Below are 26798 nucleotides of genomic sequence, written 5' to 3' on the forward strand. Positions count from 1 at the left end.
TGGATATAATTTTAAAATTTCGCGTACATAAAGTTGCATTTTGTGCAGACATAGAGAAGGCTTTTCACCAAATTCTAATTGATAGTGAAGATAGAAATTTTTTAAGGTTCTTGTGGTTTGATCATTCTTACGACGATAGTGACAATAGTTTAGGCTTTAAGGTTTTCCGAATGTGCCGAGTGCCGTTTGGAATGACAACAAGTCCGTTTATTTTGTCCGCCACTATCAAACATCATATTAAGGGTTATGAAAAGAAATATAGCAAAGCTGTTGACATGTTAAATAAGTCCCTATACGTTGATGACCTTATCCATGGAGCAGACTCCGTTGAAGAAGTTTTCTCATTATCAACTGATGCAGTTAAAATTCTTCAAGACGCTGGTATGAACTTAAGAAAATTTGAATCAAATTCCGTATCTTTAAAAAATCATTGGCAAGATATTGGTTTAATTAATAAGGAAGATAATTTGGATAAGAAAACGTTAAAGGTGCTGGGAATAATTTGGGATTTGGATGAGGATACATTGAAATTAGATGTACAGGAACTTTTACAACCAGTTGACTGGAAACACGTTACAAAGCGAAAGGTATTACAGATTGTGGCAAAAATTTATGACCCAGTTGGATTCATTGCACCCTTTGTTATCAGAATAAAATTCTTATTACAAGAGTTATGGGAATTGGGTATTGATTGGGACACAATTTTGCCCAGCTATTTGAGTGAAAAATTTAAAACTTGGTACTTTGAAATTGAAGTTATTCTCAACTTGTTCCTAGAAAATACATATTAAATGATGAATGTGTAAATTTCGATAAAATAGAGCTTTTTGTCTTTTGTGACGCCAGCCTCAAGGGATATGGAGCTGTTGCATATTTTCGTGATCCTGATTCTTGCTGTACGTCTTTTGTTCTTTCAAAGAGCCGTGTATCCCCACTTAAAAAATTAACCTTGCCTCGTTTAGAACTTATGGGAGCTATTATTGCCGCAAGAATAGTTAAATATTTAAGGGAATTATTTAATATCCAAGAAGATAATGTATTTTGTTTTAGTGACTCTAAAATTGTTCTTCACTGGATCAGGGGTACCGCTGATAAATGGAAACCCTTTGTTGCTAATCGTGTACGGGAAATACAAGATGTTGTATCACCTTCGCAATGGAAATACTGTAAGGGAAATGACAATCCGGCTGACATAGTTTCACGTGGATTAAGAGCTTCTGATCTAGTGGAAAATAAACTTTGGTTCAATGGACCAGTGTGGTTAAAAGAGAAAAATGTACCTTCATCATCTTTTGATCCTTTGATTGAGCCTATGGTAGAAGAGGTACAGGTAGAACAGCGTCAAACTACTGTATATTCTGTTATTAGCCAAGAGGTTGAATTTGAATTGATATCCAGGTTTTCATCCTGGAAAAAACTGAAACGCGTAACTGCATGGTGTTTAAGATTCTGCCACAATATTAAACCTACATCTGTAAAACTCAAGGGTTTTTTAACAGTTCAAGAATTGGATATGGCAAGCAATTTGATTTTTAAGATCATGCAAAATTCCGAATTTAGAGAAGAAATTAGACTTTTGAAAGCAGGGAAGAAATTGAGTCTCAGCAGTAAAATCCTGAAATTAAATCCTTTTCTTGATAGAGAAGAAATCCTTAGAGTCGGTGGTAGACTCTGTAACTCGAATCTTTCAGGAAACTCAAAGTATCCAATCATTCTTCCCAAAAGTCACCAAGTTACTGAATTGATAGTCAAACACTTTCACGAAGTGAACCTTCACGGAGGAGCCACATTAACATTATCTGCTCTGCGACAGAAATATTGGATCGTTAATGGCCGAGAAATTGTAAGAAAAATAATTTGGAAATGTATAAAATGTTTTAAAAATCGAACAAGCACATCCAGTCAGATAATGGGCGACCTACCTGCTTCTCGCGTATTGCCGGATAGAACATTCTCGAATACAGGACTAGATTTTGCAGGCCCCTTTTTAATTAAAGCTAGGAAAGGAAGAGGGGGAACGAAATATAAATGTTATGTTTGCCTTTACATATGTTTTACCACAAAGGCCATTCACCTAGAAGTGGTCAGTGATCTAACAACTGAAGCATTCCTAGCATCTCTGAAAAGATTTGTGTCACGCAGAGGAAAACCCAAGAAAATCTTTTCAGATAGAGGAACCAACTTTGTTGGGGCTGATCGAGAATTAAGAAGATACATAGCTACACTTTCCTCTGATGAAGCATTTCAAAACTACCTAAGCGGTGAAAATATTCAATGGATCTTCAATCCTCCTGCTGCCCCTCACTTTGGAGGCCTTTGGGAGGCTGGAGTGAAACAAATGAAGATTCACTTAAAGCGAACTATTGGGACCCAGGTTCTGACATACGAAGAATTTCACACCTTAATTACACAGATCGAGGCGTGTTTGAATTCCAGGCCAATAGTTTCCATCTCATCTGACCCTGAAGATTTTAATCCTTTAACACCTGGACATTTCCTAATTGGGACTGCATTAACAGCAATTCCTGAACCTGATCTTACAAATAACAAGCTAACCCCTGCTGAAAGATGGAAATTGACACAGCAAATTTTCCAGAGCTTTTGGAAACGTTGGTCTAGAGATTATCTTTCACAATTACAAGGGCGTACCAAATGGTTCAGGGATAAACCAAATTTAGCCCTCAATGACTTAGTCTTGATAAAGGACGAAAATTTGCCTCCATTAAATTGGCGACTTGGACGAGTAATTGAACTATATCCTGGTGCTGATGGAAAAGTTCGTGTTGTGAAACTAAAAACTTTATTGGGCGAAATGAAGCGTCCTATACATAAACTTTCCCGCTTACCATTGAGTGAATAAGACTCTAAAAAAAAAAAAACATTAATTGTATATTCATAATTTGTGTCTTTATTATTATTATTAATTCAATTATGTTTCAGATTCATAGAATGGACCACAATTGTGGATTATGGTAATTTAGCAGTTTCATTATTTTGTTTTCCTTCTAGAGATTGTAAGTATGTTTTATTTGTAAAATTTGTGCTAAATTTAATGTTGTTATTCAATTTAAATTTGTCGTTATGCATTTTTATTTTATATGATATACTGTTGAACTTTGGAAAACTTGTTTGAATCTAAAATTGAAGATCTTTATAATAATGTTGTAATGAACCAATGTTCATCGGGGCGGAGTATGTTCCGTCTTTTTGGTAGATAGGTGATGATGCGCGCCGATGAAAAATATATCACTTGACGCTTGAACATAAAGAATGACGCATGTCATATTTAGTTGATGCGTGATTATGTTTCATAGCCGCTATAGGCGGAAGTAATATAAGTAATATAAGTTTATCGTTAATAAATGTTATTTCTATGTTCTGTGAGAAGTTTTGATTTGAAATTCTAATGCTCTCCCAACCTTGACTCCTGAAACGAAACGATCTTTGAATTTATGACTAATGAAGAGAGACACCATACACCCTGATTTAAATCATCGATAGTGCTACTATATGATACAATAAAGCGATTAAAGAGAATATCATTTATGAGCATGATTTAAAAAGGAATTAAACTAACGAAAGAGTTCAAAATACTAGTTCAATTCTTATCTGAACTAATTTTTTATATTATTCAAATTAATTTCAGAAATTTTATATTTGATAGTCTAGGGGGTATCCAAATTTTTAACCCGCACGCAGTATTGGCTCTTTCACGAAGCTGCGCGAGCAAAACTTATGGTGGTGCCTTCACGGTAAGTGGTAGTAAATTCCTCATGTTGATGTAATAATGACGAATAGCATACACATGCTTTTAACAAAAGACAGCGAGATTTTTACGATTTTATCTGTACTGTTATGATATTGTAGGGTGCGTACGGGTTCGTAATAGATTGAATGCACAAGTCCGATAATATGTTAGTGAAATTTATTCTTATCAAAAGAAATATATCAGAACTCTGGAATTCTCAGAAATATTCGCACAAGTGTTCACAATATCACGCAGTATAATCGGTAGTTATACTACTAAAAACGTTAAATAGAACATAATGCAAAGCGCATTTAAAGAGAAAGCTAACTCGGATATCTCAGTTCACGCGGAACTAAACAACTCGCAACATCAATAAGTAAGTGGAAGCAGATGTTCTCTCTTCGACTTTAAATAGTTTTCAACCAGCCATGAGATATTTCTAGTACTTTCTGCTTCTCGAAATTATTGAAAAACAATGCGAGGGTAGAATTACGGTTTCAGCGAACATTAGTGGTCATTTACATTTATTCAATTTCAATACAAATTACTGAGGTACCAATTTACACATGTTAAATGTATGTGCCTCTGTATTCTAACTTTTCCGGCACACCTTTCTCTTAAATTTTGTCTCGCGCTACATTATACAGAAAAATATAAAAATTATAATTCTACTAAAATTATCTATCTGAGTACAAAACTCGTAACATTGCCCCCTTCCTAAGGACTGCACATCCTCGGCAGTACACACTTACATCTGGACATGAAGCCATACTTACAATTAATGCATCAATGCAATAATAAACATTACAATATAATACGAATCAATAAATGAGTGCATAACTTTACAAATTTCGAAACAAAAAGGACCGTGCTTTTATACAATTTACATTATATACACTAAGTACTATGGCCATAGTACGGAGCTAGTGTGTCGTAATGAACAACTTTACGCTTCGAATTCGATGAATAACGGATCCGAACTCGACGTCGTTCAGCCTGTATGGGACTGTGTAAGGACCATCCAAGGTGACCGAGTCCTTTCCGTTCAATCGTATTCCACAACCACACCTTGTCTCCTTCGTTAAATCGATATCCTGTAGCTCTTGCGTCTTATCACCCGTCTTATCTTCATCTTTTCCGTCGAAAAGTTGATTCGCTCTCGTGAAAAATTGTACGTCACTTCAATCCGAGTCTGGAGATCTTGGATGTACTCCTCAGGCGATGAAGGCCCATCCGGAAGGCCTTGTGATCACAAGGCAGACGAAGGTCACAACCGAAGAGCATCTGAGATGAGGAATAGCCTGTAGTCTCGTGGACAGCACTGCGATAAACCAGTATAAATAGACATATCTTCTTGTCCCAGTCCTGTTGGTTTCTGGAAACAACCGACGAGAGGTTATTAAGGATGGTTCGATTAAACCTCTCTACCATGCCGCCTGACTGGGGATGTAAAGGTTCGTTTGGGTTTTTGTCAATACCGAGTAGTTTGCAGTGTTTTAATTACAGCCGATGCAAAATTTCTTCCGTGATCGGAATGTAACTGAACAAGCACTCTGAACCTGGAAATCCAATGCTGTATCATTGCTTCTACCACTGTGACAGATTCTCGATCAGGAATAGGATACGCTTCAGGCCACTTGGTGAAGTAATCAATGAAAACGAGGATGTATTTGTTGTCATCAACAGTTCGTGGCAGAGGTGCTAAGATGTCGAAGGCGATACGTTCAAAAGGCGCTTCTACATTGTAACGTTGTAGCTTCTCTCGGCTGCGTTTGTTCGGTCCATTCCGTCTCGCACAAGCATTGCAAGATTGGCACTACGTTTGCACGTCATCCTTTGCATTACTCTAATGGAGTAATCCTCTGCAAAGTTATCATTATCCCGAAAAGGCCTCCTGTACGGCTGCTATGTAGTTCTTTAAAGACGTGAGGGATCCGGGATCTTGGGTGTATCAGTTGTCATCGGAATGTCTTTCCATTACCCGATTCGAATTTCCGATACAAGACGTCTCGAATATGGAGTGGGTCCCAGAGAGCCCAACATTGTTTTGTCGTAGGACTATAGATAGAAATATCCTGCCAAGTAGGTTGTCTGATTGAAGACTGAATTAGTTCAATTATAGATTTAATGTCGCCGTCTTCCGGCTGGTCTTTGTCACTCCATGGGTCTCGATCAGCCGATGTTGTAATTTGTCGCGCGACCGGATTAAGCATTACGCTTCGACAGTGGAGCAATATCTGCAGCTTTCTGGGCAGGGTCTTCTAGGCAGGGTGACATCGTTTCTATGTGAATATTCCTTCTTATGATGGATAGTTATGTTCTCAGAGTCTGAATGCAGTTTGTTATTTTTAAAGTCCAAAGGAAAATTATATTTCCTTAGAACGTCCGATCCAAATATACAAGGATCTGTAATATCTGACATATATGCCGTGTGATAGTAGGTGGCATTTCTAAACGTGATGTTTAATTTCCTACCTATTTCGATATGATTACCAACCGCAGTCTGGAGGGCAACACAGGATGGCGTCAAATGAGTTCATCTTTAAACTGTGAGCTAAATCTATCTTAATAATGATAACATTTGCTCCTGTATCAAAGACTATGTTGCAAGGAACTCCACTGAATATGTCCCATGATTGAAGAGTCCATTATTGCCGCCACTCGCTGAGGATATCTGAAAAGCTTTAAAATGGGGCTTCACATTATCCTTCAAACTCCGCACCGCGATATGACCATTAACTTGTTTCCTGCTTCGTTGCTGGGCAATGGTTTTATTTTCCATGCCCTGGGGTGTTCTGCAGTTCCTTCGTAAGTGGTTATCAACGGAGTACTTCAAGGGCTTTAGGAATGGTTTCTTGTCACTCCTATACCGTCTCCAGCCACTGACTGTTTAAATCGTCTGTCTAATTTTTCGTGCCCTGGGGGTGTTCTGCAATTCCTTGTATGTGGCCTTCAGCACTGCAGTTTCAGCACTTAAGAACCAGTTTCTTGTCACTCCTGTTCCGTCTCAAGGCATTGACCTGTCTTGTTAAATCTGCTATACGAGTAGTCACTTGATCACGGGCTCTTGAACTTGAGCAGCTCTGACTGGGTAGCGGTCTCTACGAGTTGCCTGCTGGGCTACCTCGAATTTCATGGGTACATTAGGGTGCTTTGCAAATGTTTGACATCCGCCTTTAGCAGAGCTTTCCGCATTTCAGGATCCCGGATCCCGTTGATGAAGTTTCTGTCGGGCATTCCGAAAACGCGACATGAGACAGCCTGTCAACATCCGTGGCAAGTTTCTGGAGTGTTTCCATGGGCTTCTGTTGACAGGATTTTAATTGAAGCCTGGTGTAATCTTTTATATATTTCACCCTAAAGCGCAGCTCCAACGCACCGGATAGAGCTTCAAAGTCTAGCCTTTGATTTTTGGATCCGCTGCGTCTGCTCTCAAGGAAGCGGGAAGATGACAGGCCTTAGCTTGAGAATCCCATCCATATGCCTCCGTTACTATAGAAAATTGTGTCTTACACACTTGCCAAGAAGTTTCTCCGATCGCATGTGGATAGCTTCAGAGAGGGACAAGCAGTCATGGGTAAAAATTTAAAAGCATTAGTATTGCCTTCTGCCGTAGCTACGAATTTCTTCAAGGTATCAACTTTTTTGCCGACCGCAGAAACCCTGTCATCAATTTGTTGTTGGACGGCAGAAACCTCCTTCGATTCGGTGTTCCACGACAGAAACTTTCTCTTCTATTTGTTCTTTGACAGAAGAAACTCTTTCTTCTATGTGTCCTACTCTATTTGCAACAGCGTCTATTCTGCCTTCCATAGCCTCAAACTAGTTTTCTATTATGCAGGTAATTTTTCTTTTTATTTCTTCTTGGCCTGCTTCAATCTTTTCTTGAACAGCTGTTTTCCTTTAACGGATCTTGGCCATTTTCATCTCTTCTTTAACGGATTCTTCGCCCGCTTTCATCTCTACTTGGCCAGTCTACATCTCTTATTTAACTTGACTTGAGTTGACTGCCCCATCCATCTTTTCTTGGAACACAGCACTGACTTGGTTACTTATTAATCCCTGTCCCTCAAGACATAAACTGTCTTGGTTGCTCATTAATCCCTCGTCCCTGGCATTCAACCCCACTCCTGAAACCAAAAATTGTTGCTCGCGTACGAATTCGTAATAGATTCAATGCACAAGTTCGTTAATAGGTTAATGAAATTTATTTTTATCGAAAGAAATATATCAGAATGCTGGAATTTTCTAGTATTTCTATTACTAGAAATATTTCTAATACTTTCTGCTTCTTGAAATTATTGAAAAGCAATACAAGAGTGGCGTTACGGTTGCAGCTAGCATAGTGGTCAGCTATAATAGCAACATTTATTCAATTTTAATAAAATTATCGAGATACCAATTTACTCAATGTTAAATGAAGGTGTCCCTGTATGCTTAATTTTTCGACACAGCTTTCTCTTAGAATTTATCTCACGCTACATTACACAGAAAAATGTAACAATTTTACTTATGATTCTACTAAAATTATATAAGTACAAAATTCGTAACATTATTACGAACAGCCTTGTGTTAGAACTCAGCCTCAGCTGTTATTTTTCTTTTCATAGTTTGTCATTGTAAGAGTGGCAACCATCTGATCTTTGTTGTAGTTTTGTTGCAGGATTTTGAAAATAAATATGACGCTTTGGAATTTTATATGTAAAGTTATTTTATTTTAAGTTAGGAGAAAGGAGAACGGGTAGTTCTTGCAAATCTCGAACAATTTTGGTGACGACAGAAGTGATCGGTAAAACAAGTCAAGGTAATTTTATTGGTTTTATCGAATTTAATTCTATTTGACTTTATTGAATTTATTTTTATTGAAATGGAATTGTTAATTGAGAAACGAAAACCTGTTTACGAGAACCGAAAACCTTTTACGAGAACAATTAATGCAATTTTGCAGGAATTAGAAAAGGAAATTTCTGATGAAGAATTTATAAAAACGAAACTTGTTACTTTAGAACGTTTATCTGTTGAACTTAATGCATTTGATACTCAAATATTAAATTCAGAATTTTCTTCAAATGATCAGTTTGAAAATGAATGGACGAAAGTTGAAGAATACAAAGAAAAAATAGATTTAATACGAGTAAAAACGGAATTATTCATCAATCGCCAAATGATACAATCTACTAGCAGTATTCCGCCGAATTCGAACAAACGGAAACTGAAATTACCTAAAATACAGTTAAAACAATTCGGTGGCGAAATTAAAGATTGGTTACCGTTTTGGGGGCGATTTCGGCAAATACATGAAGATAAAAAAAATTCAAAACGAGAATAAGATGCATTATCTCGTTCAAGCCACCGTACCCGGTACGAGACCACGTGATATTGTAAACAACTTCCCTGCAACTGCCGAAAATTATGAAAAAGTTATAGAAAGCTTAAAAAAGAGGCTCGGCAGGGAAGAATTGGTCGTAGAATTCTATATTCGGGAATTATTAGGTTTGATTATTAAAAATGTCACTGATCAAAAGGGAAAATGCAGTATATCAGAATTGTATAACAAGTTAGAGTCGTATTTACGTTCGTTGGAGTCAATAGGAATGACAAGCGATAAATACGCTGCAATGCTGTTTCCGCTCGTGGAATCTTGCATTCCCGAGGAAATTTTACGAGTTTGGCTTAGAAATTATGCATCAATAATTACAGCAGAAAATTCTCACTCTGAGAAATTGAAACAATTATTTTGTTTTTAACGAATGATGTGGAAGGAGAGCAGAGAATTTCTTTGGCAAAAGCTGGATTTAAATTAATTGATTCGGGTGCCAAGAGAGAAGGTAGAAAAGATAAAAAGTACCAGAGTGGACATTTCGTGCCTACAGCAAATGATTTATTCTTAGGCCATAATAAAGCAACCAATTATAGTGAGAAGAATTCTTGCATATTTTGTGAAAAAAATCATGAAAGTCGAGATTGCTTTGTTGCTCAGGAGATGCCTCCGAGTCAAAAGAATGATGAAATTTAAAAAAAAAAAGAAGGGTTGCTTCTTCTGCTTCAAAATCGGACACGGAGCCAAGCAATGCAAGACAAATGTACGATGTTTGATATGCTCGAAAAGACATTGGGGTGTCATGTGTCCGGATTTGCCCACCAATCAAAAGAGCAGTGATATTGAAAAGAATAAAGAAGAGGAAACACAAAACGTATCACTTGCGAGCACCAATTCCCTAGATGAAGTGTTTCTTCAAACACTATTAATTAATATAGACGCAAACAAAAAGCAGAAGACAGTAAGGGCACTTATCGATACAGGATCGCAACGTTCATACATATTAAAGGAGACTGCTGTAGACATAGGGAGCCACGCAATTGGATCTGAATCTTTAATCCATGCACTTTTTGGAGGAGTAACAACAAAGAGAGAAATTCACAAACGCTATGAAGTGAACGTTAGAAGCCTAAGAGGTGATTTTTCTAGACGACTAATCTTGTTGGAACAGTCGAAGATTTGTGGACCAGTAGTGAGTTTACAGCCTGGACCATGGATAGAAGAATAAAGGCAGAAAAATATCCATGCATCTGATGTAGGAAAAAAGGATTTGAAAATAGAAGTTCTTATTGGAGCTGACGTCGCAGGTGTTCTGTTAACCGGAAGAATTCAGAAATTAGAAAATGGGCTGACTGCTGTGGAATCACTACTTGGATGGACAATCATGGGAAAGACAAAAGATAACGTTTCAGAAAGAAACTCCTTGTCCATGTCTTCAATAATAACGTCGATGTTGACTCACAGCAGTGACATAAAAAACTTGTGGAAGCTAGAAACACTGGGAATTACAGATGCTAAAGAAAATAAAATTGACTCAGAGTTAGAAGAAGCAGTGTGGGATCACTTTCACACGACTCTGAAGAGGGTGGATGATCGATATGAAGTCAGTTTACCTTGGATCAACGATAAAGAAGCTTTACAAAGTAAAAGAGAAGTTGCTGAAAAGCGATTATTTCCACGACAAAGAAACTCGTGTTAAAAGATAAATTTGAAACATACAATGCAGTGTTCGAAGAATGGCTCGAATCTGGAGTAATAGAAGTAACAGAAAACGAGGAACGAGTTAACAATCAATATCTTCCCCACAGAGTAAAGCCTGTATTTGACGCTTTGTACAAGCAAAAGCATTTCCTGTCACTTAATGACTGTTTAGCAAAAGGTCAAAATTTAATTGAATTAATACCTAGATTGCTTCTTGAATTTAGGCAAGGAAAAATAAGGATTATCTCAGATATTAAAAGAGCTTTTCTTCAAATATCTGATCGTGATTTCGTAAGATTCCTATGGTGGAAAAACTTGGAACAAAAGGAAATAAGAAAATTTCGCCATTGCAGAGTAGTCTTCGGACTAAAACGCAGTCCGTTTCTTTTAGGAGCAGTGATCAACTCTCATTTAGACCAATGTGAACCTTCTTTGAAGGAAGTGGCTACAAAATTGAAAAATTCCTTCTATGTTGACAACTATGTCACTTCAGTGAATTCGAATGAAGAAGCAGAATACTTTATTGCAAAATCAACTAAGTTAATGGCAAGGGCTAACTTTGACTTAAGAGGGCGGGAACAAACAGAACTAAACAGTGGAAAATCTACAATCAGCGAACCATTGAAAGTACTTGGTCTTCTGTGGGATAAATATGAAGATTCTTTGATTTGTGAAATCACTAATATCGACTTGATTGATCTCTCAGTGACAAGGCGAAATGTACTAACAGTTGTACAAAGAGTTTTTGATCCAATAGGTTTCACCTGCCCTTTTACACGCCTTCCAAAGTTATACTTGCAAAAAAGGTGGGAAATTAAATTCAGCTGGAATGCAGAGCTACCTGAAGATATTAAAAGAAAATTCTTGAAGTGGATCAAAGAATTGCCCTTGTTGTTCTCTGTGAAGATTCCCAGACTACTTTCATTGACAGAGGACAATCTTTTAGTTTGCATATGTTTGCCGATGCTTCACAGGGATCTTATGCAAGTGCAATATATTTGAGAAGTCAAAATAAAGAAGTCAAAGTGACTCTAGTGCAAGCCAAAGCACGAGTAGCTCCCTTGAAAAAAATAAGTATACCACGACTTGAATTCCTTGCTTATCTTATTGGCGTGCGATTAGCATCATTTGTCAAGAACCTTAAGGTCGAAATTTCAAAGGAATATTACTGGACCGATTCTTCAACAGCTCTATTCTGGATAAAGAACATAGACATTTGGAGCACTTTTGTGAATAACAGAGTTTCAGAAATTAGAATCCTATTGGATCGTGAAAATCGACATCATGTATCAGGTGCGGAAAACCCAGCCGATATGCCATCAAGAGGATGTTCTGTGAAGAATCAAGACGGTGGGAGGGCCCACCTTAGTTGGCACTGCCGGAAAAAGAATGGCCTTGTTCTATCCCAATGGATAATAAAGAAGAGGTTAATACTGAAAAACATAAAGCAGTTATAGTTTCGTTAAGCAATGTTAGCGATATGTCTTCACAATTCTTTGGCTATTTTTCTAAGTATAAGAAAATGCTTAGAATGATTGGATGGATACACAGATTCATAGGAAATACTCAAAAGAGGAAAGAAGAAAGAGAAGCAGGAGCATTAAAAAGTTTATGAATTGACAAGGGCTGAGAAATCTATCGTGAAGATTATTCAACATGATTCTTTTTCATCTGATGATATTAAGAAACTGAAGTCAAAAAGAGTGTTCAAAGATGATGAAGGCATTTTACATGTCAACTCTTGGTTGATTGAAAGAAAAGACCATGAAAATTTTATTTATCCGATGTTACTTCTGAAGAAACATAAGATTGTGGAGAAATTGATAATCATCTATCTATGTCTCATGTAGGAATTCACATACTGATGTCAACACTTGGAGAGATGTTTTGGATACTGAAAAGCACAGCTATGATTCGAAAAGCTTTATATGCATGTGTCAGGTGCAGGAGACATGGAAGTAAACGACTACAGACTGTGCCTGCTACTCTACCAGAAAACAGAGTTAGAGATGCTCGTGTTTTGGAGATTGTCGGCATTGATTTAGCTGGCCCATTAATTTTGAAGTATAAAAGAAAAGCTTGAATTTTACTTTTCATATGTGCTGTTTTCAGGGCATTCCACCTTTCAACTCAAGGGTTTTTACTTGGTCTTAGAAGATTTATTGCTCGTAAAGGGAGGCCATCGATAATTTATAGCAATAAGGGAAGCAATTTTGTCGGATACAATAATCTCTTGAGATCGATTAATTGGAATACCATTGAGATAGAAGCCACTACAAACAAGATCGATTGGAAGTTCAGTTCACCCGCAGCACCATGGTGGGGTGGCTTTTGGGAAAGACTTGTTCAAATGATTAAGAAGTTTTTGTATCAAGTCCTAGGCCAGTCATGTCTGATTTATGAAGAACAGATGAGTGTGCTGTGTGACTGCGAAGCAACTGCATACCTGCCAACCTCCAAAGATAAAAATTCAAAAGAATTCTCCCCCAAATTCAGAAGAACACGAAGAATTAATATCATGCTTTGATATTAAAAAATAACAATTTATACAAATAGAAAAAAGAAAATTGTACTTAAATTAGTAAATCTCAATTAAGTAGTAACTAAAAAATTTATTAGGAAACCTAAAACAAGAACTTAATGTTACACAAAAAATTTATTGCAATGAATTTAGAGTGCATTTTTTGGCTTTAGCCAAAAATTCTTTGGAAAATTTCCTGTCATAACAATTAGTTTCCTCGTAACATTTAGCAATTAAAATGTTTTCTAGAGTTTTTGGTGAAATTGAAGAACGAAACATAGTACTCAGCATTACTGTGTGGAATTACGAGAATAGCACATAAAACTCTTGCTAGTCTATCATATTTTGGTGTTCCATCAGCTCTTTTTATTCTTTTTAAGGTACCAACGAGGACATCAAGTCTATCTTCTCCAGAACTGGCAAAGTCTTCAAACTGTGCAGCAGAAAATTGGTTCTGTAGTTCATCTAAAGCATCATTATGGCATTCGTTTTCTTTAATTGTTAACAAAAATGGAAATTTATCAATAAAAAAACGAATCTCTTCAAAAGATGAATTTTCAATTTGTTTCAAATTTACCACTTCAGCATTTAAAAGAACTTCATTTTGCAAAGGAAACTTCCTTACAATGTAATCACAGGCTGAGGAAAAGTACTTTCTAACACATTGAAAAAATTATTTTTTCTCATGATCTTTCAAAGAATTTACAAGTTCCCTGGTTTGATTTCCAATTATAAGATCATTGTCATCCTTTGGATTTGCCAAACTATTATAGGCAATACGAATCAACACACTGTTTTTCACAACGGACGGTTTTACAAACTTAGTATAAAGTTCTTTCAAAAGATCATTAAGAATTTGGATAAGCAGGGAAGATTTTGGCGAAGCTGATTGTAGAAGGGTACTTACACTTTCAAAAATCTTAATGGTACTTAACACAAAACTACAATATGCTTTGTTCAAATCCGAAGAAAGAAGATAGAAAATCCTTTCCTCCCGGCTAATAGAAGACTGTTTCTTCTTCCCTTCAACTTCTTTAACAAAGTTGACCTTTGAGGAGTCTTCTAAGCATTTTCTTTTTAAAGGGTTTGATTCTGTGTGTTGGCTTTTCCCTTTTAAAGCATTTTGATTAGAAGTAAAGTTGGTTTTCGGAATCTTATATGCCGACAAATTTGATGGGATCTGTGGTTTCGTTTTGGTCTCTTCGTGGAAATATTTTAGCAATGCATCCCACTGTTCAATAAACCTTCCTAGCGCTCTGCCTAAGGATAACCATCTCGTGCATACATGTTTCAGAATTTTTCTCGTTTCACCAGAGCACAGTTCTTAGAAATTCTTTAGGTTTTTCTTTCCTTTTTACACTTTTTCCCAGATAGAAAAACACATCAATCAGAAGCTGGTCAATATTTAATGGTAAAGCAGCTGCAGCTTTTTCTACTGCCAAATTAATTAAGTGGCATGGGCATCCAATAACAATTAATTCGTTTTGTTCTTTTTTGAGGAAAGAGGCTACACCCCTTTTTGTCACCCACCATGACATGAGCATTATCTGCACCTATTGAAATGCAGTTTGATATTGGGATGTTAAGTTGTTTCAACTCATTAATTACCAAGGAGGCAATATTTTCCCCCGTAGCATCTCCATTTAACAATGGAAGACACAAAAGATGAGTTTTTATTTCATTAGAAACATCACAGAAATATGTGACAACAATGGGGTAAAGCTTCCAATCGCTGTCATTGCTGCCATCGATTGACACCAAAAATGCTGAATTCTGGAGTGCAGCTATCATTTTATTTTGTGCATCGCAAGCAATTTCGTTCACAATAGAAGATGTTTTCGTGCGAGCACAAGCATATTTCTCAGCAATCTTGGAGTCGGGAAACATCCGTCTGAAAAGTTGATTGGCGTGATCGGCAGCGCTTAGCGGCACGTTGTGTTCGATGAGGAATGCAGTAAACAAACACTCTGCCAAAATGACATTGGCATCCGAATTCGTAGCCGAATTTAAAAAAAAAATCATCCACTTTCTTTGACGTTGTCGAAGCCGAAGCATTAACTTCATGCTTTTTAGACTTAACATGCTTCACAATGTCGCTTCTTCCACCGTGACTTATTATGAAGTCACACACGCACACATTGCAAAATGCATAGTTATTTCCTTTGAAGGATTCTTTAATTATTGGAAATTCGGCTTTGTAGGTAGGCCGAAAATATTGAGAATATGGTTTTTTTAACTCATTTTGTAATAACGACGTATTAAGAAAATTCGTAGCACGTGCAAACAAACAACAAAAAAAAAAAAACCAGAATGCGACAATCCACGCTCACTGAGTAATTCCCTTGCTGCTGAAGCAAATGCGAAAAAAATAATCTGGCACCCACAAAGAAAAGAATGGGAAAAACAAATTCAGCGCATTGGATTGGCTGGTTAAGCGGCGAGTAGGGAGAAACCGCAGGTTACTGGATTCGAAGTAGTCAGTAGTTGGCGGTAAAACACGATGCAATTGACGAAAATCTCTGAATTGGCGAAAATTTCTAAAATTTTGACAAAAATCACTAAAAACACTTGAAAAAGGGAAAAAATCGTAAAAAATGGATTACGATCGTAAAATCGTAAAGACAAACGCATTTTTGTAAAAATTACAAAAAATTTGTAAAAGTTGGCAGGTATGTTGTGAATGCCAGACCACTCACTTATGTGTCAGAGGACTCAGATGATCTCATCCCTTTGACACCGTCCTTGTTTTTAGGTGAAATTCCAGTCTTTGGAGTTCCTGACTTGGATCATCTTGATAAAGTTGATTTCAACAAGAGACTGAGACATTTACAGAATTTACGAGAGCTCCTGAGAAAGAGATTTAGAAATGAATATCTCGGCCTACTAGTGCAACGTCCATCTACAGTGCCGATTTCTCAACAGATAAAAGTCGGGGATATAGTTCTTATCAAATGTGATGACAAACGCAAGGTGGTGTGGCCTCTATCAAAAGTGATTGAACTATATCCCGGAAAAGATGGCAACATTCGAGTAGTTTGTGTCAAAACCATGTCTGGAGAATTAGTTCGACCAATTCAGAGAACATTCCCTCTCGAAATACCTTCATCTTTGGAGTCAGATGAGGAAATTGACACTGAGACGAAGGGTGAAGACAGTTTAGTCTCAAAATTACCAAAGATTAATTCAGCTGCAGATTTATCAAAGGACATTAAGACTGTCGTGACTAGAAGTGGACGACAAATCAAAATTCCATCTAGATTTCTAACCTGAACACTACCTGAGTTATTTTAGAGTAGAAATTCAAGAACTTAATTTTTTCTTTTGTTTATTATTTAGCCTTAACATTTGTGTGAACAGTATTTTTTATATTTTGTTTTGATTGGTTAAGTATATGCCGTCAATCAAAAGGTGGGAGTGTTGTTAGAACCCAGCCTCAGTTGTTATTTTTCTTTTCATAGTTTGTCACTGTAAGAGTGGCAACCATCTGGTTTTCGTTGTAGTTTCTTGTAGTTCTACGGATTTTGAAAATAAATATGACACTTTAGAATTTTATATGTAATGTTATTTTATTTTAAGTTTATTAGGAGAAATTATACATTTCAAAATATCTACAGTTACAAGTTCTTCCATATGTAACATTTTGAAAACATACTTAATCAGTCTCAAAAACAGAAGTTTTTTTACAGCAGTTTGGAGGAAAATGCCTTTATCTGTAATGGGTAATAGACTTATTGGTTGGAGGGACATTCTTAAGATTTGCCAAATATTGCATATGCTAAAGTCGATGATGCCTTGCATATCAGCTATGCAAAAGATTATCCATTTACTGGGTTAGATTGCATTGAAGAAAATTCATGTATTAAATTACAAGTGGGTGAACAAAGAAAATAACAAATAACAGTGCAAATTTTGAAAAGGTAAAACTGAAAAACAAGTATTCTATCCTGCGAAAGTATGAAGTTGATTATGCTAATAAAAATTATGTTCAAAGCAAATGTAACAAATACAGAGGTTTACACTGCTGCATTGTGGGTAAGACATATGATTGGGATGTGGAATATGGTGATCACTTTAATGTTAGAAGCAAAGCTGATTGTCTAAAACGCTTGCATAGAAAAATACCAACTATAAAACGAAAGTGATTTCCAAACCGAAATGGTCTAGCAGACAGCACTGGTTGGGAATCTGGTTATGGTCTTGAATATGACCAAGCTTGAAGTTGATTTGCCATACATGCCAGAAGGAAATTTTGTAACAAGAAGAGGATATTGTTTGTATGGGAGTATGGAGTGCACAGAAATGATTCAGATATGAAAGGAGAATACGAAAAAAGGTCTTCTGATAAAGCACATTTAAACTCTATGGATGAAAGATATTTGAATAACACTATCAACAAAACTACGGGTAAAACACCTTTTGAAACAATACATGGTTATTCTCCAAGATTTAACGATCGAATCCTACGAAAAGTTGCTAACGAAAGTGCAGATGCATGGACTGATCCAAAAGAAGTTCAGCAAGAAACATGCAGTATCATTGAAAGGAAACAGCATAAGATGAAGTACTACCATAAGAAAAAGAAAAGAGCCTGGTAAATTGTATAACAGCAACAGCCCACAAAAGTCAGCTGGCATGCTAATAACCTAGATGAGTTGGATGAAGAGGGACTAGGTAACTCGAATATTTACTCCTGAAGCAACAGGTAATGTGTACATTTATTTACTTATTTATTTATTTTGTTATGAACCTACAAAGAACTTTACTGGAAAAACTTCATTAAGATTTTTTTAGAGCTGTTGTTATAGAACTTTTTAACTTCTTCTTCAAAACTTTAAATTACGATTATACTGTACACAAAATGTGGATTTTTAAGGTATTGCCAAAAATGTTTGTTAAAAAAACGACAATTGAGGGCAATTGTTTAATCAGGATGCCCGAATGTTAGCAATTTCCACAGTCTATCGTCAAATGGTGTCATGGTATTAAAAGATATTGAAAGCATTTGTAATAATAAAAACGAGAGCTAAAAAATGTAACCACGACAAGAGACGATATTAATTACTCGTGCAACTTTTTAAAATGTAAGTAGAATAAAGTATTTTGATGCTGTTGGATGTGAATTTCTGTTCTGATAAATAACGTAAAAACAAAACAATATATGTATAGTGGATGTAAGAGAAAAATCCTGACGCCAACAATATTAAATTTATATTACAGGTCAAAGCAGTCATGATGCCAAAACTTTTAAGTTCTAACTCATATAATGCTGCCCAGGATTTAAAAAAGAAAAACTCAATTACTATTCATAAACGTTTTTCACAGACTAGGAAACAACTGCACAATATAAAAAATGGCTAAATTTATTGTATTTCCTATATTCATCACATTAGTTTTTTTAAGTACATAAGTGAAAATCAATTATATCTAATAATTTCATACAAAGGAACATAATTTATTGAAAAGAATTTTCAAAGTATTGACTAATAAATTTTGTGTATAAACTAAAAATAATAACACCATAAAAAGTATTATTAAAGGCCTTTTTTGGGGCAGAGGCACAACCAATGTATGCCACCATTTTACAGACTTTCAGAAAGCCTGAGATAAATAAACATCCAGCTATATTACTGCATACATCATGAAACAACTATAATTCCAATTTAGCAAATATTGTAAATGCTTTAATACAATATTAAATTTCAAACATAGCATGCAATTTTTCAATTGCAATAGAAACAAATTTTTTCCCCTCTTACTAATTTATACGAAAACATAATTTCTAGAAAAAAGCAATTAAAAATTATTTGACAAGAATTACTTTTAATATAAATGCAGTTGTAGTTAAAATCAAAATAAAATTTATATTTGATATGCACCAGATTATTAAAACATATTAAAAATTGATGTTCATTATTAAATTCTTCCATTAATTTGCCAGCAATATATAATTTTTTACAAACACATGATTAACATATTACCCAGACCATATACAACCTTAATATGAATTATGATTGAAATATTATAGCAGCATGATTGTAATATAATAAACCATAATAATTTGATAAATGACTCATAAAAATGCATAAAATGCTGCCACTTATTCATCTGTGAATTAGCAAGAGATATATTAACAAACTGACTAATTTCTGAAACTAACAGCAAGTATTCTACATTTTTTCCCCATTAGTTTAACAAATATACATTTCATATATATTTCAGATTTAGGAAATCAAACATTTATTCTTGCACCTGTAACTTTCAAAAATTTACATACATCAGGGTTCCATCTACCATCCTTTCACACATTTTATTTGAAAATAAATATCTATACAAAACTGTTCATTCACATGTAATATATGTATGTAATGAAAAAATAACTAATAAGAATTCGGTAATTAAAATATAAATTGCAGTTAACCAATGCATCTTTTCTCTCCAGTACCTCAATAATTCAAAATGAAAAATACAGATACATATATATCATGCAGATTTATCTCACTTATTACAATTCTCAATGGTATCTCAACTGCACAAAAATAAATTTGAACTAAAACATAATTCTCTGCATCTCTTTAGCAAGATTTAACATACACTGAATTTATAATAATTTACATACCAATTAAGATTGAAAACAAAATGCAATAACTAATTTTTCAATTGCATAGTACATGAATAATAAAATTTCTACACTTTCAAAATTTACATTTACAGGGCTAACAAATTGTACAACTGATGTATTTACACACTGAGTAGCAACGATGAACTGTCAAATCAATGCTACCTGAACAGTTATTATACACATTATGCATAGTCATGACAAGCATATTAATGGGATTTAAATACCAGAACAGGCTTAAACTGAAAAAAAAAAAAATAAAATTGAGTTTTTAAGAAAATTAGTTTCTTTTATTACCGTAACAGATGTAACACAGATGAGCTGTTTATTTAAAAATTGCAATTCTAATTGACTCAACTTTTATATTTTGCAGTGGACTACTAAAAATTTAGCTCCAAATAACATAATTGGAAATTATTACTGATATTATACAATAATATAAAAGAATTATGGAAGTTTAAACAAAATAAAATATGAAAATTACTGTATGCTTTAACTTTCACTTTTGTTTCAATCACAATGGTATTCAAAAACTTTACTGTAATTGAATCAAGTGCAACAACTCACTGGTTATTAATAATTAATTAATAAACTTTTAAAAGCAATTACAATAATAGAAATAATCCTGAGCTATTCTGTTATTGCTGACCCACTATTTTATACATATACATATCTGCACAAAGCATTCCATATTTTTTGTCCTTTTAGCTTTTCAAAGAATTAATATTACACATGCTAAGAAAATAGGATTTATTCAAGTGTGGCTTGATATGTTACATGTAAATAAATAATCTTATAATACACTTTCATCTATGCAACTTTAGTAAAATTCTATGATAAAAATTTCCTTTTTAATGGATTCTTGCACTGAAAATTTACTGAAATTTATAATATTTGATTATGAGAGTATAATATTATACTATTGCAGAATTATATTTATTTTTATACTAATATTCATAAGAGTTATTTACATAGAGTCAGTATATGCGAAGTATTATTTACTCTTCATGACAGCTACATTAAATTTCATCGGGGAAAAAGTCATTGCACTTATAAAAAGTCATTAACTGCAATGTAATACTTCATTATTTTAACACTATAAAAAAAGAATTTAGCAGTATTATAACGACATAGAAGTAGCAACTAGGCAATTTTGAAATTTCTGAAATTAAAAAAAAAAAAAAAAAGTCTGCAAAACTTTTATACGACAATACATTAGCAACACTGATAGGTAACACCATCACAAAATAATGAAATCATTTCTAAATCCTTTTCATTTAGTGTTTATAAAAGCAAATTATACTTAGAACAATAATTACTTAATATGAGCAATCCTGTTCTAAAAAAAAAGTGCAACTTATAAAAGATTTGTTTTTCACAAAATATTTGCAATGCAAATATTAATGCTATAAAAACTGAATACAAGTAAAATATTTTCATTTTAAGGATTTTTATGTTCAAAATATGGAAATTAATACAGAGTCAAACCACTACGCTTCATGCATAATACTGATTAGCAATCCTATAAAATGAAATTTATAACATTAAAATACATGAAACAACATTAAAATATATTTTGAATTATATAATATTTATCTTTTCAAAATATCCATGCAACTGACCAAACTACATAGTATTAAGAATTCTGTGTTTAACCATAAATTTAAGTGAATATATTGCAGTACCACAAAAATAATGAGGTATTTATAGCATAAAAGAATTTATGCATTTTAACAAAAATATTCAGGAAAAGTATGTAACTTTCAATAATAATTTATATTAACATTCTTTTAAAACTTGTTATGACTAAAAGAAGTGTACTAAAATTTGTGTTATTCCTTATAAGCAGATTCTCTCTTGTGATACATTTCGTTTAAAAAATTAATGCCTAACGCATGTCCTTCCATATAAGGAAAGGTCTTGAAACCACCATTATTTAAAATTTGCATCATTTTCACTAGTAGAACTACCAATAAAACATGTTTTCCTCAGAAAACTAACACAAATTGTGCTTTCTTTAAAGAATGACTATAAATCATTTCAAAATATAAGAATTCATCTACTTCAATGCAAATTTTAAATTTCCTCTCAAGAGAAAATTTACACTTTAAACAATGTTATATAAAGGTTTACAACATGCAGAGGCTCACTCAGCCAATCTCAACTTCAGGTGATGCTGTTTAAAAGTATAAGAGGTAGCTGCGTTTTTATTCCAAATGATATTAATCTACAACTCAGTGTTACAAATTTAAAACTGCTAAAAGCACATATTCAGCAAATGATTAAATTATAAGCTATAAATAACAGCTAAACAGAAAATTTGCATGATAAAAAATACTCAATTAAAATAATTTGTAAAAACTTAAGGAAAAGAATTATAACAAGACATAACACGAATAAGAAAGAGCTTTTTACTATTGCATAATTCAGGACACAGATTTTTTACCCAGATGTAAAAATTTTATATTGTGAAAACTGCATATTTAACATGACTTGCACTCTCATGCCTTCTTCCATAGCAGAAAATAAGTGCGAGTATAAATAGGATGAACTTTTTATCTCTTGATATTCGGTAGTTTTATAAGCATGTCAAATTTCAAAATATTGTCTTTAGGATTAGCAAGCTGTCAGACAGAATCATCTAGAAGAGAAGGAAGTGTTATAGAGTGCTTTAAAATTTCTTTACAATTTTATGCATTTCATTTAAAATATCAATCCAACAGATATTTTATTTATGTATTTATTGTAATTTAAAGTCTTTTGGCACTTAAGAACAATTATAATTATGTACAGAGGTATAGTTAACCTTCAAATAAAGCAATTTTCATTAAGATGAATAAATTTATTTAAAATTTAGACACTATGCTACTTATCCGTTTATAATAAAATTTGCTCACATATAGTTACTATCAAAAATTAATGCATTGCTTGTGTTACAAGTAATGTTTTCTTTAATTATTAAATATACTTACCCTCTGCCATTGTGCCTATGATAAATAGTATTATTATATAAGTATAAATTAAATTATAAACTAAAAATAAGTATAAACTATTAAATATAAGCTACAAAGATCAGGAAGAATTTGCAGTTCAGACTAAGTAATTTAACAGACTTAAATAGAGTGAAAGAAAATTTAACATGAGAAAACAGGATTAAATTATCAATAAAATCAATTACAACAGGTACAACAAATGAGTACTGTGATAAAATTGCATTAACATCTTACAATACATAAGGCATACATGTGTACATAAGAAAACAAAATCTAATTATTGTTGAAAAGAAAGGATGTTTGGCAGAAGATTGCCACAATGTATAAATTTCAAACTATGAAAATTTTAAAAACTAGATCAAGAATGAATTATGATAATAGAAGCAGAAAAGCCCATATATTCAACATGGATAAAAATGATTTTTGTTTTAAAAAAATCTAGAACTATGATAAAAAGTGTCAGTATATAATGCTTTCATTTGGAAGAAATATTAAGAGACTTGGTTTTGGTACTAGTGTAAATCCATTAGTTATTTATTAGATACAGAAAACGCAACAGCTTAAAAGAATGCATAAATAATCTCTAAGAATTCTTTCCATGTAATCCATGTTTGAAGCCTAATTCAAATTTAACATATTTCAAAGCTAATTATCTCCCAAAATGCTTTTCGTCAAGCAGCAATTATTTCTGCTTCTAAATGCTAGGTGTAATCACCAAGTACACTCATCCAAATTCATGCAGGGATTTAAGTGATAATTTAATATTCGGTCTACAGGAAAGTTCTGTCCATTTCTATGACAACAATTTGCAACACATAAGCATGTTTATTTGGCTCTCTATTTTTATTGCTTAATGTATACATACTGATGTAGCAAATTAACTAAAACAAAGTTGATTCACGTTAGTCTTACGTGTGAAGCAATAGTGCACCAATGGCTACTGATAAAGTTTATATATGCCAGTGTATTTTATACGAATTTCAACAAGAAAGAAATGCTACAGAAGCATGTAGAAATTTACTGAAAGTGTTTGGTGAAGGTACAGTACATAGGATATGCAGAAGATAGTTTGAAAAATTTGAAACAGGTGATTTCGACTTTTCTGATCCTGGGCGATCATCTTTGATCGACGACGATTTCGGAAGATAGGATTGGTGTGGAAATATTCAAGATGGATGCAACATGGATTAAGTCAGGGAATTTGGATGATCGAGTTGTCATATGCACATCTCTGATAGCTTGGAACAAAATCAAGCCCTTCTTGAACTGGATGACAACTGGGAATGAAAAGTGGATTACCTACAAAAACATCGTAAGATAAAAAGGGCATATTGTGATAACAAGGAAAACCTAGCCCTTCCACCTCTAAACCAAATTTGATTCTGAATAAGAGAATGTTGTGTGTATGGTCGGGCATTCAAGGACCAATACATTATGAACTTTTAAAACCAAATGAAAAGACCAATTTGGAGAAGTACTGAATTTAAAGACAGCAGTCCAAGACAAGAGGCTGGCAATGTTCAATAGCTAGGATATCATACTGTATCATGATAATGCCAGGCCACATGCTGCTTTGGGGACTCATCCAAAACTGCAAAACTAGGCGGGAAATTCTGTCACATCCACCATATTCCTCGGACTTAGCACCCTCCGACTAACACTTATTTTGGTACTTACAAAATTTTTTGAAGGGCAAAAAAGTCAAAAATAAAGAAGATATCAAACAAGCACTGTTTCAATTTTTTGCAGCCAAAGATACATTTTTAAAAAATGGGATATACAAATTGCCCTCATGCTAGCAAGACGTCATTAATAATAATGGCACTTACTTAATAAAGTTTATTGACGGTAAGAACATTCTTAATAAGAAAAGTATAATACTTAATAAAGTTTATTGACAGTAAGAAAAATTTTTATTTTATTCTGAAAAGGGACAGAACTTCCCATTAGACAGAATATGATTCAGTTAAGATTAATTAACTGGACAATCCTTAAGAAACAAAACAAAAAGAAAGTAAAAGTTCCATAATTTGCAAAGTATAAACAGTAAGACAATGTGGTTTCCTCAGAAATACACAGAGTTTTTTTTTTTTTTTTTTTTTTAAGAATGAAAAATTTTATTGCCAGAACAGTTACATTTTTTACCGACAGGTTGCACTGTAACAGTCCCACGGAGCTCGCATTTTATTTGGGACTGTGCAATGGCCACTCAGATCATACTCAAGATTTATCCTTACAAAAACTCAACATGTATAGGAATTGAAACGAACTAATTTCAAGAAATATTATGAATCTACAAATTGGGCTTCGCAACAGATGGAAAACAATACAGAATGGTTAATCCTATGGACTGATGAGCCACATCTTTTACTTAATAGATGTACAAAAGCATACAACTGCTTGCAAAACAGAACTCTCACATAATTGTAGAAACTCCTCCTCCAATGATGATACAGTAGTGCCTATTCACTGCATCATTTATCAAAGACCGAATTTTCTTTGAGGAAATCCATAGTGGTATATTTCAAACTGGCTCTATTACAAATAAGTACTCTGCAGCACTTTCAAGACACAGTTTCATTCCCTCCTTAAAAAAATATACAACATGAATTTAATTCCTTATACAGCCAACACATTTTTTGCTGCACTTCATTTTACACTTATTTCCTCAAACTTCATTAGAGATCTATTTCTCATTCAATTCTTACTTCACAACAAGATAAAAATACAAACTCAAAACATTTTCAGTAAAAACTGTAAAATACCAAATACCAAAAACCTAAAACACCAAATACAGTTAACAGAAAACCTAAAACACCAAATACAGTTAAAAACAATTTAAAAAAAATTTTTTTTTACAATTAAAATTACAGTTTCTATGCCAAAAAAAAAAAAAAAAAAAAAAGCAATTTGGTCAACAGGCAGGAAGAGCAAATTGTTCGTGAACAAAACTGAAAGTTAACTTTGGTCCTACTGAGCATAAAGACACTGAAATTGGTGCATCGACTGACTTAATTCACTATTCTACAAAGAATATTAAATGCAAGCAAATGACAGCCTCATTAGGCCTAGCACCACTTGCATTTTTTAATTGTTAATAATACAATAACTAATTCAAAAGTCAAACTACAAAAATCAGCATTATATTTTCAAATTTTCACAGGACTAGTTTCGATGGTTTTACCGAACCACCAATGTCAGCTTCAAAAGCGCAAATGAACGAGATAGGATATAATGATCAGATAAGATAGGAAAGCTTGGAGAGAAAATAAGCTAGTGGCGCCATCTGTTGGTGAAACCAGAACTAAAGCATAATTTCTTTAAAGGCCGAAGGCAAAGAAGGATTGGAATTAGGATCGTTAACTAGAACAGAAAGATTTTTTTGAATGTGAAACGCCTCTAGAAAATCCAGTTATCCAATGGAAGACGTTTTTTGAATAATTTTGGCAGCAGAAAAATTGAAAGTGTGATTTTCGGACCAACAATGTTGGGCAAACCCTTCAAATCATGTCATCCGACTAAACAAAAGTTAGCTTTGTTTTATTCCTATGTTTTCCGTACTCTTCAAGTTTGCTCCTCCAAACTATTCCTTGATAAAGAATTAAATTATTTAAAAGCAATAGCTGTTGACAGGGGCTTTTCACCCAACATTATTAATCAAGCAGTTAAAAAATTCTCATCTCAACACACTAAAAGGTACACTCTTGTTTTCACAGATTATAAAAATTCTGTTGTCATTTCCTTCTTTCCATCAATCAGCTATAAAGTTGCACATATTTTGCAGAAATTTAACTTTCGAGTCATTTATTCTCCCATCAATAAAATTCTGAGTTCCATACTCAAGGACCCCATTCCGGTTATGAATTCCTGGGGTATTTATAGGATTCCTTGCCAGTGTG

The 26798-nt window shown here is 33.9% G+C and overlaps 1 protein-coding gene across 1 annotated transcript in view; it reads right to left on the reverse strand.

Moving 5' to 3' along the window:
• Nucleotides 1–18634: 18634 nt before the first annotated feature.
• LOC146996258 (ubiquitin-conjugating enzyme E2 W) overlaps nucleotides 18635–26798 on the reverse strand; it is a 49878-nt gene continuing 41714 nt past the window's right edge. Inside the window, exon 6 of the mRNA XM_085820569.1 lies at nucleotides 18635–22547. Coding sequence (XP_085676695.1) covers nucleotides 22534–22547 — 14 coding nt within the window. The 3' untranslated portion in view covers nucleotides 18635–22533. The remainder of the gene's footprint in view (nucleotides 22548–26798) is intronic.

This window comes from Stegodyphus dumicola, chromosome 7, assembly GCF_044657685.1.
Source record: "Stegodyphus dumicola isolate Sdum_Otavi_A_Nest chromosome 7, ASM4465768v1".
NCBI classification, from domain to species: Eukaryota; Metazoa; Arthropoda; class Arachnida; order Araneae; family Eresidae; genus Stegodyphus; species Stegodyphus dumicola.